Source organism: Eptesicus fuscus, chromosome 21, assembly GCF_027574615.1.
Source record: "Eptesicus fuscus isolate TK198812 chromosome 21, DD_ASM_mEF_20220401, whole genome shotgun sequence".
Classification (NCBI taxonomy): domain Eukaryota; kingdom Metazoa; phylum Chordata; class Mammalia; order Chiroptera; family Vespertilionidae; genus Eptesicus; species Eptesicus fuscus.
Window position 1 is genome coordinate 29826869 of NC_072493.1, and position 12071 is coordinate 29838939.

At 46.8% G+C, this 12071-nt stretch overlaps 1 protein-coding gene across 1 annotated transcript in view; it reads left to right on the plus strand.

The window, feature by feature from the left end:
- Window positions 1-12071, plus strand: part of LOC103284731 (polycystic kidney disease protein 1-like 2) — a 58507-nt gene that overhangs the window by 3391 nt on the left and 43045 nt on the right. The window contains 4 exon segments of the mRNA XM_054711110.1: window positions 652-656; window positions 1326-1511; window positions 2735-2845; window positions 5466-5613. Coding sequence (XP_054567085.1) covers window positions 652-656; window positions 1326-1511; window positions 2735-2845; window positions 5466-5613 — 450 coding nt within the window.

Below are 12071 nucleotides of genomic sequence, written 5' to 3' on the forward strand. Positions count from 1 at the left end.
ACTACTTCTGAAAATGTGGAAGCTCCTGTGAAGCCCTCCCTGGTCTGTGCATTATGCAACTTCCCTCTTTCTATCACAGCCTCCCCAAGTTCCTGCCCCCTCCACCACCCCAACTTCAAGCCTGTCTCTCAGACTCTGTCAGCCCCAGGGTCTTGGAGCCCTTGCATGAGTTCACGCTATGAAGAACTAATGAGTATCGAGCAAAAGTTCCAGCACTGAGCCAGACATTCCATGTACATTTATTCACCATAATAGAAGTCCGTCCACCATTCTATTGTAGGCCTATTATAAAGCTAAAAAAAATGTGAGTCAGAAAGGATAAGTTCCTTGTCCAAGGCCAGAGAGCTGGGAAGTGACAGAGATGAGACCTAAAGCAGTTTTGCCGAGAGAGAGAGAGAGAGAGAGAGAGAGAGAGAGAGAGAGAGAGAGAGAGAGACTCTGGCTTTGGAGATGGAAGAGGGGGCCACAATCCAAGGAAAGCTGACAGCCTGTATAAGCTGGATAAGGCAGGAAACAGATTCTCCTCTAGAGCCTTCAGAAAGAACCTTGATATTAGTCCAGTGATACCCATTTGTGGACTTCTGACCTTCATAACTATAATATTATAAATTTGTGATAATTTGTTACAGCAGACATAGAAAATGAACACAGATTTGGTCTCTCCTACTCTGTGGACTTCCCACCAGGCAAACAGGCCTGAGTGTGAATTCAGCATTTCCCACTTTCTGGCTGTGCACACATGAGCCAGGTCATTCTTTTGCAACAAATGTTTCCTGAGCAGGTGCCAGGGAGCAGGGCTGGTGTGGGGGTCTTGGCACAGTGACCCCACTGAGCCCCATGTTCCTAATGGAGAGAATAATAGCTTAGCTCATAGGATTGGAATCATTCATTGAAATCACTCATTCATTCAACAAAAGCTTGTTTAGCATCTATCATGTACCAGGCATTGTTTTCAAATAAGGCTCAAGGAAGGTACTTGAAATAGATAGAATAATAATTGCTACTTGAATAGCCCATACTCTGAGTGTACAAACTTATTTAATCCTCCCAATGACCATATGGAGTATGGGATAGACTCCCCCCTATACAGAGGAGGCATAGAGAAGCTAAGTAATTTGCAGAGGTCACACAGCCACTGGGTGGCTAGGCTGGATCTGCCCTTGGGCAGTCTGGCTCCAGAGTTACTCTCACCCCTGCTGAGTCTGCTTCTGCTATGTCCTTGCAGCTCACAGTCCTGACCCCTGAGACTCTTCCACTTCCCATCAACCTGGCACTTGCCCATCCATGACCATAGGCCTCCTATGTATCACCTTACCTTTGTACAGGTGTCGGCCAGAGTCTGGCCTGCGAGGGCCACGATGCCACCATGCACTGTGGCTCAGGGGAGGTCATTCAGATCCAGGATGCTTTCTACAGGCGCCAGACTCCCCATTATTGCACCCAGGACGCTGGGAGCCCCTTGGACCTGGAGGAGGAATGCAGCTGGGTCAGCGTCAAGGATGAAGTGGCAGGTAGGGCCCCAGGGCTCCACAGCTCTGGCTGTGAGCTCAGGGCAGTTCCTGGTGTCTGGAAGGCTCCACCAATTCTCATATATGACCTTGAGCCTCCAACATTGGGAAAACTAGCCAGTCTCTGCCACAGCACTGAGCTGGGAAGCAAGGGAGCTACAGCTCACCCCTTCACTTTTGCTCCCCACCCAACTTGAATGCAAGAAACATCACTTTCCTTTTTTAACTTAATTTTTTAAAAATTTAAATATTTGAAATACATAGGCAAGAATAAAAAAAATACTTCAATGAACTCCCATAGACCCACTACCCAACGTTGTCAAATTATATTTGTTTAAAATTCCCTCATGAAGGAATCAAACACAACATTGGATATACAGCCAACACTTCTGTGAAGCCCTCCCTGGTCTGCTCCTGTCATAAAGTTAGCGCTTGTTGATCTCATGGGTGGTTTTGTATTGCTGCCTTCTATGTATGCAACCCTAAGCAATATGTAGTATTGCTTTGCAGGATTTTAGTGTTTATAAAAATTGTATCATATCGTATGTCATTCTATGATGTGCTTTTTTTCTCTTTTTCTTCTCTATTTTATTTTTTGTTCAAAGTATTATCCATCTTGATACATGCTGTGTTAGCTTATCTGTTTCATCTATTGTATGTGCCAGAATTTGTCTCTTCCTCTGTTAAGAGTGTATGGGTTGGGTCTTAATCCTTAATGCTAAACAAGTGTTTCTGGTGGCATCTCTTGTTCACATGGGAGAATTTCTCTAGGACCTGTTTTACAAAATTAGATTAAATCTGCCTCTGAGCTGCCTTTGCCCCCTGGCAATGATTTGCTTTAGGACATTTGACTAGATGCTGCTGGACCAGTGGTTCTCAAAGTGGGGTTCCTGGGCCAGCAGTGTTAACATTACCTGGGAGCTTGTTAGAAGGAAATTCTCAAGCTGCCCTCCACATCTATTGAGTCAAAGCCCTCCAGGGAATTCTAGCACAATCCACAGTTTGAGAAACACTGGGATGGACTCTGAACTACTTTGAGGATGGGAACCCTACTTCTCTCTCCCCCAGTACCTAGCACAGTGCCTAGTCTTCAGTAGACACCAACTGATATTTGTTGGGCGGATGGTGGGTGAATGAATGAATGCGAGGTTATTCATCTGTCTGAACCTATCCCTTTATGTCCTTCACACCATTTCTGCTTCCGCTGGGATTCGGGTGCTTCCCAGGACAGTGCCAGGGCCTGCAGGCATGCCAGGAGGCAGCAAATGGAACCTTCTTTGGAGACCTGTGCCCCACCCGGGGCAGCTACCTCTGGGTGCAGTACCAGTGTTGGGAAGGTGAGTCCCCAGCTTGCCTTGGCGTGGGAATTCCCTTCTTATTTTCACAACAGGCCCAGCCCCCTCAGAGCAGAGAGAGCAGCTACCTTGGGGTTAATCTACTGTGTGCCAAGAGACTTCCTAACCCAAAACTGTCCTGTGGCCTGCTTTAACCTGGGGATAAAGTATCTGAGGGTCCTGTTGCAGAAAGGAACTGACAAGCCAGAAATTTAAAAAAAAAAAAATGTGTTGTAAGTGTGTGTTTTTTGTTGTTGTTTTTTAAATCCCCAGAATCCTCCAATTTAAATTTCATGGGGTGGCCCAATAAACATAACAGACAAATCCAAGATTACTTGGTTGAAAGGAATCAAAAGATCTCTCCCACATGTCATTCCATTCAACCACTAACCTTCCCATAGTCTGTCATTTGAGTACAAATAGGAACTTATAAAAAATAAAAACCTTGAAAGCCATAAAAATAACCCACATTACCACAATTTACAAAAGTTGATAAATCAAGAAGGAAGAATCCCTCCCTTTAGCTCTATACTCCTATTCCCCATAACAAAAACACTGTTAACTATTTAGAATAAATTCTTTCCCGATTTAAAAAATGTATTCATAGAATAGCTGTGTATGACTTTATATTTTAATAAAAATATAATCTCATAAAATATATGTCTACAACTCATATATATATACACACATATATATGTGTATATATGTGTATGTATATATGTGTGTATGTATATATATATATATATATATGACATCTCTCAAAGTCACTACCTTATTCTTTTAATAACTGCATAATATCCTAGTATAAGATTATGTCAAAATGTATTTAATTAGTTCCCCTGTTGATAAACATTTAAGTTGCTTCTGGTCTTTCGTTGTTACATATCACTCTGCAGCGCTTTCTTGTACGTTCTTGTGCATATATCTTGACATGTGCCTGGGATTATTTTTAAAGGAGAGATCCCTAGTAGTGGAAATGCTGGGCCACAGGGTCTGTGCATTTTATTTTATTTTAAATTTATCTTTCTTGTTAAAAGTATTACAGAAGACCACCCTAAACCCCCCATTGACCCCCTCTCTATCCTACTTCTACCCCCTCCCCAGGCCTTCACCACACTATTGTCTGTGTCCATGGGGAGTCTGCACTTTAAATGTTAATAGATCCTGCCCAATTACCCTTCAAAATCGCTGTATCGATTTATATTTCGACTAACAGTGCATGAGGGCGCCAGTGTCCCCTACGGCTGTGAAACCACATTATGCCATTTTCCAACACATTAATCGGTCAGAACAGCTACTCCTGTTGAGGGCGTGTGTAATGATGCAAGGAGCTCTGAAGGGGAAAGATGAGTCAGTGAATGTTGGAGTTCCCAGGGGCCATCCAGGAGAGCAGGGTCCGTGGTATAGGAAAAGGGAGGACCACATGGAGGAGAGGGCACAGAAATAGGAGGGTGGCCTGGAAGACACGTTCTACCAGAGACATTAGCCTGCTGGACATGCTTGGGTAGAAAAACAGTGAGCGAGGTGTCTCAATTCTATTTCTGGGAAGAGGAGGCCGCATGTTTGGCAACACGTTCCATTTGGTGGTTTTGCTAATGGACAGAGTGCCCTTTGATCTGCCATGCCCGGTGCTGCTGTCATTGGACAAATGCGTAGCTCGGAGCAGTGGGCAAGCTGGATCTAGCAACTACGTGGTCCAGATTTTCTACCCCAACTTTGTTTCAAATACCCTGTCCCCTTGTGAATCAGTGTGTTCTGATCACTATCAGGTTCTGATTTGTGAAAGGGGGAACTTTATCCAGACATCCCACCCCGACTGTGCCCAGTTGCATGTGACTTTCCTCAGGTAGCTGAGAATCAGGACCTCCTGAAAGTCCTTTTTATTTGCAGTCAGCCTCTTTTCCCTTCCCATTTGTGCTCAGAAACAAAGATTATGCTGCACAAATTAGCCCAGAGCTGTGTGAAGACCCAGCAAATTCTGCCCTTCACCCCATCCTCCATGCCAACTTTTGAAGCTCAAGGTTTTGTAAAATTTAATGTGCATTAAATGGCTTACAATGAATCATCGGCCACCTTAGCCAAGTAGATTTTCTTATAGGTGCTTAGCCTTTGGTCTTTTTAAACATTATAAAATGCATTTGGACAATCAATAGAATCCTGGCAAATAAATTATGGTACATTGTGTAGTTATTAAAAAGAACAGGGCAGCTCTAACTGAATTTATATAGAACAATTTCCAAGATACACTAAGTGAAAAAAATGGAAGGTGTCAAATAATGAATATAGTATGCACCGTTTGTATAAATAGAAAAGTACGTATGGGTTGTGAATATCTCTAGTCGGTGAAAAGGGATACTGATAACAATGGTTGTTATGGAGAGCAGAATGGTGGTGGGGGCTGAGGTATGGCAGTGGGAGGGGGTTGTACATTTCAAATTATTGGTCATATATTACCTATGAACAAAAAATAAAATTCAAACGAACTTTAAAAAGTAGAACTAAAATTTTGAAAACTTTAAAAGTCCCACCTAAAGATGCAGGACAGGTGGATAGAAGAGAGTCAGTTTTAAGCATGCAATTTTGCTCTGTAATGGCACACAGCCCTTTGTGTTTTCACCTGCAGGCCTGTAGCTAACGGTGTCCAATGAGAGTTTCATCTTCGGTAATGTCACCATCTCCCTGATGTGGCTCCTCTCTCCCTACACTGGAAATCTGTCCTGTATCATTATCACAGGGGATGGCCACACTTTTGATCCCTATTACCCCCCCCCGCCCCCGCCAGGTAAGAGGAACCTCTGAGCCTTGATTCAGGATGGTATCAGTTAGGGCAGTGGTCGGCAAACTCATTAGTCAACAGAGCCAAATATCAACAGTACAACGACTGAAATTACTTTTGAGAGTCAAATTTTTTAAACTTAAACTTCTTCTAACGCCACTTCTTCAAAATAGATTCGCCCAGGCCGTGGTATTTTGTGGAAGAGCCACACTCAAGGGGCCAAAGAGCTGCATGTGGCTCGCGAGCCGCAGTTTGCCGACCGCGGGGGCATGTGTTGCTCATCACCCAATAAGCCAGCCCAGGCTCACTCGGGTGGTGGCAGAAGAGTTTCTAGCAGCAAGTGAGAGCAAGGCCCAATGTGCAAGCATATGTCAAATCTACTTGTGTCACATTTTTTAATGATCCATTGGCCAAAGCAAGTTTCATGGCCACGCCCAGATTCAACAGGTAGAGAAACAGACTATACCTGTTGATGGAAGAAATGGCAGAGACATAGAACAAAGGGGCATATATATGGGAGTGGGAAAAATGGATGCTCACCTGTTTCTCATTATGGAAGCCACATGAACAGGCATGGAGAGCTGGTCCTTTTGGCTTGGCGCCGTGTAGAATCTCTCCAGGGTCACTGTCTGAGGAGCCAGTAATGGGATAAAGAAGATGCTCACCTGGGAATGCTTTTTATTGGTAAGGATTATAAAAATAATAGTAACAATATTAATAATAGTCCAGCCAGGCAGCTTTCACACATAATATCACTAGAGCTGTGCTGTCTAATGTAACAGCCACTCACCATGTGAGCTATTGAGCACTTGAAACGTGGCTGTTCTCAGTTAAGATATGCAGTACATGTAAAGTACACATGGGATTTTTAGGACTGAGTCCCCCATACCCCCCCCCCCTAAAAGAATGTAAATATCTCACTAAAATATTTTTTCTCACTAATAATTTTTTTTAAATTTTATTTTTTTAAATATATTTTATTGATTTTTTACAGAGAGGAAGAGAGAGGGATAGAGAGTTAGAAACATCGATGATAGAGGAACATCGATCAGCTGCCTCTTGCACACCCCCTACTGGGGATGTGCCCGCAACCAATGTACATGCCCTTGACTGGAATCGAACCTGGGACCTTTCAGTCCGCAGGCTGACACTCTATCCACTGAGCCAAACCAGTTTCAGCAATAATTTTTATATTGATTACACATTGAAATGATAGTACTTTGGATATATTGGGTTAAAGAAAATAAATTAAAATTAATTTATTTTTCTTATCTTTTTTTTCAGTGTGGCTATTAGAAAATTTAAAATTACACATGTGGCTCATACTATTTGCATTGGATGATGCTGAGCTAGATAATCATTATCTTGTTTTAACAAAGGTACAGGGGTGTTGACCAAGCCACACAACACTGTGATGCAATCAGGACTGTCTAGCCTTGAACGGAGCTCAGCCTCTGAGGTCCTTGGTGGGTTATATAGTCATGGTATCTGGGCCTGAGAGCACTACCCGCCGCCCTCCCACCCCACCCCTCCACACACACATCCTCCAGGAAACAGTTACCTCCCCAACCTGATAGTAGCTAGACCCAACTCATAATATTTCAAAGTCCTACCTGGTAAGCTCCGATGCCCCAGCAGGAGGGTGCCCCAGACTATTTCAGAAAATCTAGGTGCTCTTTGGATTCTGAGGCTCCTTACAGGGACCCCAGTTCAACATGGACTCCTTGGGAAAGCACAGAGGCCCAAAAGCCTCTCTTCTAATCTCCAATTCTGGCCCCGTGGGTGCCAGCATTCCCAAAAGCACTGGTTGCAGTGAGGCAAATAGAGGGTCAGCCCTGTCCACAGCCCGAAGCTGCTCCAGTGAGTGCAGGTCTCAAATTCAGCAATGCTTTGACGTCTCAGGCATTGTGCCAAACACAGTGGTGTCTGAGGCTGGGGTTCTAATCCCAGGAACTGCTAATGTGTCAGACCCAGAAACAATCCCCAGCCTTGGGTTTCTGTTTCCTTCACTGTCATATATATATATATTCTATCTAATAAAAGAGTAAGATGCAAATTAACCATCACTCCACTACATCCACAAGCCACGCCTACCAGCCAATCAGGAGAGAGTATGCAAATTAACCCAACCAAGATGGCTGCAGCCATGGAGAGAGCAGGAGGCTTGGCTCCGCTCAAGGCTACAAAGTTTCAATTATAGAAGATAAATAAATCCCAGATTCCAAGTCCTCCACTTGGGTCACCAGGGGGGCGTGGCCAGCCTGCAAACCACCACAGGCCCCTCACCCAGGCCGCCCCATACCCCAAGAGAACCCTCACCCTGATCTGGGACACACTTCAGGACAAACCAGCCAACCCCCACCCGTGCACCAGGCCTCTATCCTATCTAATAAAAGAGTAATATACAAATTGACCATCACTCCAACACACAAGATGGCTGCCCCCATGTGGACACAAGATGGCCGCCACAAGATGGCCAGCAGGGGAGGGCCGTTGGGGGCAATCAAGCCTGCAGGGGAGAGCAGTTGGGAGGGACCAGGCCTGCAGGGGAGGGCAGTTAGGGGCAATCAGGCTGGCAGGGGAGCAGTTAGGCATCAATCAGGCTGGCAGGGGAGTGGTTAGGAGGTGATCAGGCTGGCAGGCAGAAGTAATTAGGGGCAATCAGGAAGGCAGGCAGGCAAGCAGTTGGGAGCCAGCAGTCCCGGATTGTGAGAGGGATGTCCGACTGCCCATTTAGGCCTGATCCCACCAAGCAGTTGGACATCCCTCGAGGGGTCCTATATTGGAGAGGGTGCAGGTTGGGCTGAGGGACACACCCCCTGTGCACGAATTTCTTGCACCAGGCCTCTAGTACACACACACACACACACACACACACACACACACACACACAAACATACACTAGAGACCCGGTGCATGAAATTCATGCACAGGTAGGGTCCCTAGGCCTGGCTGATGATCAGGGCCGATCGGGGCCTTCTGGCTGCTGTCAGAGGCCTTCCTTCATTCAGTGCTGGCTCTGGTGGTCAGTGCACATCACAGCAAGTGATCAAACTGCCAGTCTCCAGTCAAACTCATGAGGGGACACTTTACATATTAGCCTTTTATATATAGAGATATCTATCTATATATATAAAGCCAGCAACTGGAACGCCAGAATGACCAGAATAACTGGAACAACCAGTCGCTCTGATGCCCACTGTGGCCAGCCAACCTCCCACAGCCCCCCTGCCAGCCCTGCCCCTGATTGGTCCCCCCATCGGGGCAGGGCCAGTCAACCTCCTATTGACCCCCTCAGGCTGGCTCGGCTCCCCGATTGGGAGCAGGGCCAGCTAGCGAACCTCCTGCAGCCCCTCTGCCTCCGCCAGCCCAGCACCCATTGGTCCCCATTGGGGCAGGCCGGCTGGACCCCACCCATGCACGAATTTGTGCACCAGGCCTCTAGTATATATACTATATATATGACATAAAAAGGAACAAATCAAGATAACAATTAAAATGGGTGGTATAAAAAGAACACAGGTTGTAAAACCAGAAAAATCTGAATTTGAATTCCTGCTTCATTGAATACCCACTGTATAACCCTCCATTCATTCACATTCCCTCTTATAATATCTATTTCCAAACCTATAGGATTAAATATAAAATTGTTTGTGCTATCCACAAGATAAATAAGGGTGCATGAAGTTAAATAGCTCCAAATCCCATAGTAATATCACAGCCAGGAGGGGGATTAGATTGGTTTTACTATAAAGTCTATGATCTTTCCATTACTCTAAAGCTACAATGAATAAAGCAACAAAAAAGGAAATGTTTACATTAAAAATACACAAATATAAGGGGACCCTACAGATCACCTGGACACTGTTCAAAGTGTCCAGGTATTTACCTTTTGTTTCACCCACTAAACATTTATTGGACAACTGCTATAATCCAAACATTGTGTTAAATAGTAACAGGTGACTGTCTATGGTGGAATCCCAGGACTGTCTGGCCTTGAACGGACCTCAGTTCAGCTACATGAAAGAAAGGAAGGAATCCAGGATCAGTTTTGTTTTGTTTTGTTTTAAGGGTGGTCACAGAAATGGCACATAAAAAGGGATGCCCACTCTGAGATTAGAGGTGATGGCACTGGAAATGAAGACTTCAATAAAGTAAGAAAGGTTGTGAGGAGAAACCAAGATGGCAGCATAGGTTAAACACTTAACCTACAGCCTGGCACAACAATTTCAAAAATACAACTAAAAGTCAAAATGGACATCATCCAGAACCACAGAAAAGCTGGCTGACTGAAATGCCCAAAACTAGAAGGAAAGAGAAAACCACAAGGAAAATCAGAGGAGCCATAAAAGCCTGAGGTATGGAGACATGGGCGGAGACACGAGCACGCGTGCGTGCAGGGAGGATGGAGCCAGAGAGGACGGGGCAGCTGAGTGCCTGGCCGACTTTCTCTAGTGGGAAGGAGATAAAAGCTCCAGATTGCGCTGAACCCCAGCTCCGACTGCACTGAACCCCAGTTCCGGGCGAGACCCTGGGAAGCCAGGCTCATACTGGGGGAATCTGGGCTGTAAGGCAGAAACACAGAGGAGCGGCGAAAGGCAGAGCTCCGGAGGCGCGCACATGAATGCGCGCAGAGGACGGACTGTTGCCTGTGCCGCTGAATTGCCCTAGCGGGAAGGAGACAAAAGCTCCAGACCGTGCTGAACCCCAGTTCTGACTGCAATGAACCCCAGTTCCTGGCGAGACCCTGGGAAGCCAGGCTCATACTGGGGGAATCTGGGCTGTAAGGCGGAAACGCAGAGGAGCAGCAAAAGGCAGAGCACCAGAGACGCGCACGGGAATGCGCGCAGAGGATGGTCTGTTGACTGTGCCGCTGAATTGCCCTGATGGGAAGGAGACAAAAGCGCCAGACTGCGCTGAGCCCCAGTTCTGACTACACTGAAACCCAGTTCCGGGTGAGAATCTGGGAATCCAGATTCATTGGGAGAGAGACTAGACTGTTTGGCAGCGGGCGAAACTCCAGGGCGCTTTTCTCTCAGAGGTGTTTGCATAGAGTACAGAGGGTCACTGTGACCCAGGAATCTCATAGGGCAGGGCTGATGGGAAGCCAAGGCTGTAGGCTCCACCCTGAAACTCCACCCCATCCAAGCTGAGCACAGAGGCTTTTACAATTTTGCAAGTCTAGTTGAATAAGGCTGTCTCCCGGCGTAGACACAGCTGATCCTCACAGCCAATTGGACTGGAGGTCAAATCCTCCCAATGTACCAACAGCAATCAAGGCTTAACAACACCAAGACTTTGCACTCAGCCCACAAAGGAGGGTACCAAGAGCGACCACCTAGGGAGATTGGGGAAGCTGAGCTACCAGCCCCTATAGGTCACTGACCACACAAAGCCACTCCATCAACATAGGGAGGCAGCCAAAATGTGGAGACACTGAAGCAGGTCACGAATAGAAGGGATGAAGGAAAATAAACTAATGGACGACACAGTGTTCAGAACCACATTTATAAGGTTACTTAAGAATCTTCTGGAGGACCAAGATGGCGGCATAGGGCAGACGCCTGATTGTTGCCTACCACAACAATTTTGAAACTGCGGCTGGAGAACAGAGCAGACACCATCCAGAACCACCAGAGGGCTGGCTGGGCGGATGCTCTACAGCTAGAATAAAAGAGAGGGGGACACCAAAACCGGTTTGGCTCAGTGGATAGAGCGTCGGTCTGCGGACTGAAAGGTCCCAGGTTCGATTCCGGTCAAGGGCATGTACATTGGTTGCGGGCACATCCCCTGTGAGGGGTGTGCAGGAGGCAGCTGGTCGATGTTTCTCTCTCATTGATGTTTCTAGCTCTCTATCCCTCTCCCTTCCTCTCTGTAAAAAAATCAATAAAATATATTTTTTTAAAAAGAAGAAAAAAAAAAAAAAAGAGAGCGGGACGCGGGATGATGCTGATGCCGATGAGCCAAAGATCACACTTTAAGAACTACGGCTCTGGCGACACAATAGCGGCCTGGAACGTGCTCGGCGCAGTTCCCCCGGCGGTCTCCAGCTGAGGGGACGGCTCCGCTCGCTTACGAGCACGGACAGACGAGCCCCTGGCGGTCATGGGGTGGGAGACTCCGCACTTGCTGACCTCCGAGTCATTCGAGAATCTCTGCGCCCCAGAAGCGGCCAGGTGCGCATGCCCGGCAACCAGCCGCTGCTGCAGACCTGAGCGCTGTCGCACCAACATCGGACCAGCCCGCCACCGCGCACCGGGTGCACCGGAGCCTCGCTGAGCCCGCCACCTAGCGAGTTCCACGGCAGCCGCCCCGGAACTTTGAGAAAATGGCCAAAGGAATTGCTGAGAAGGAATTGACCGACAGGAATTGGGATCAAGAAGACAAAGCCCCGCTGGGTCCCGGGTCCAGGTGAGGCCATGCCCCTGGGTCCGGGTGAGGCTGAATCCGGGT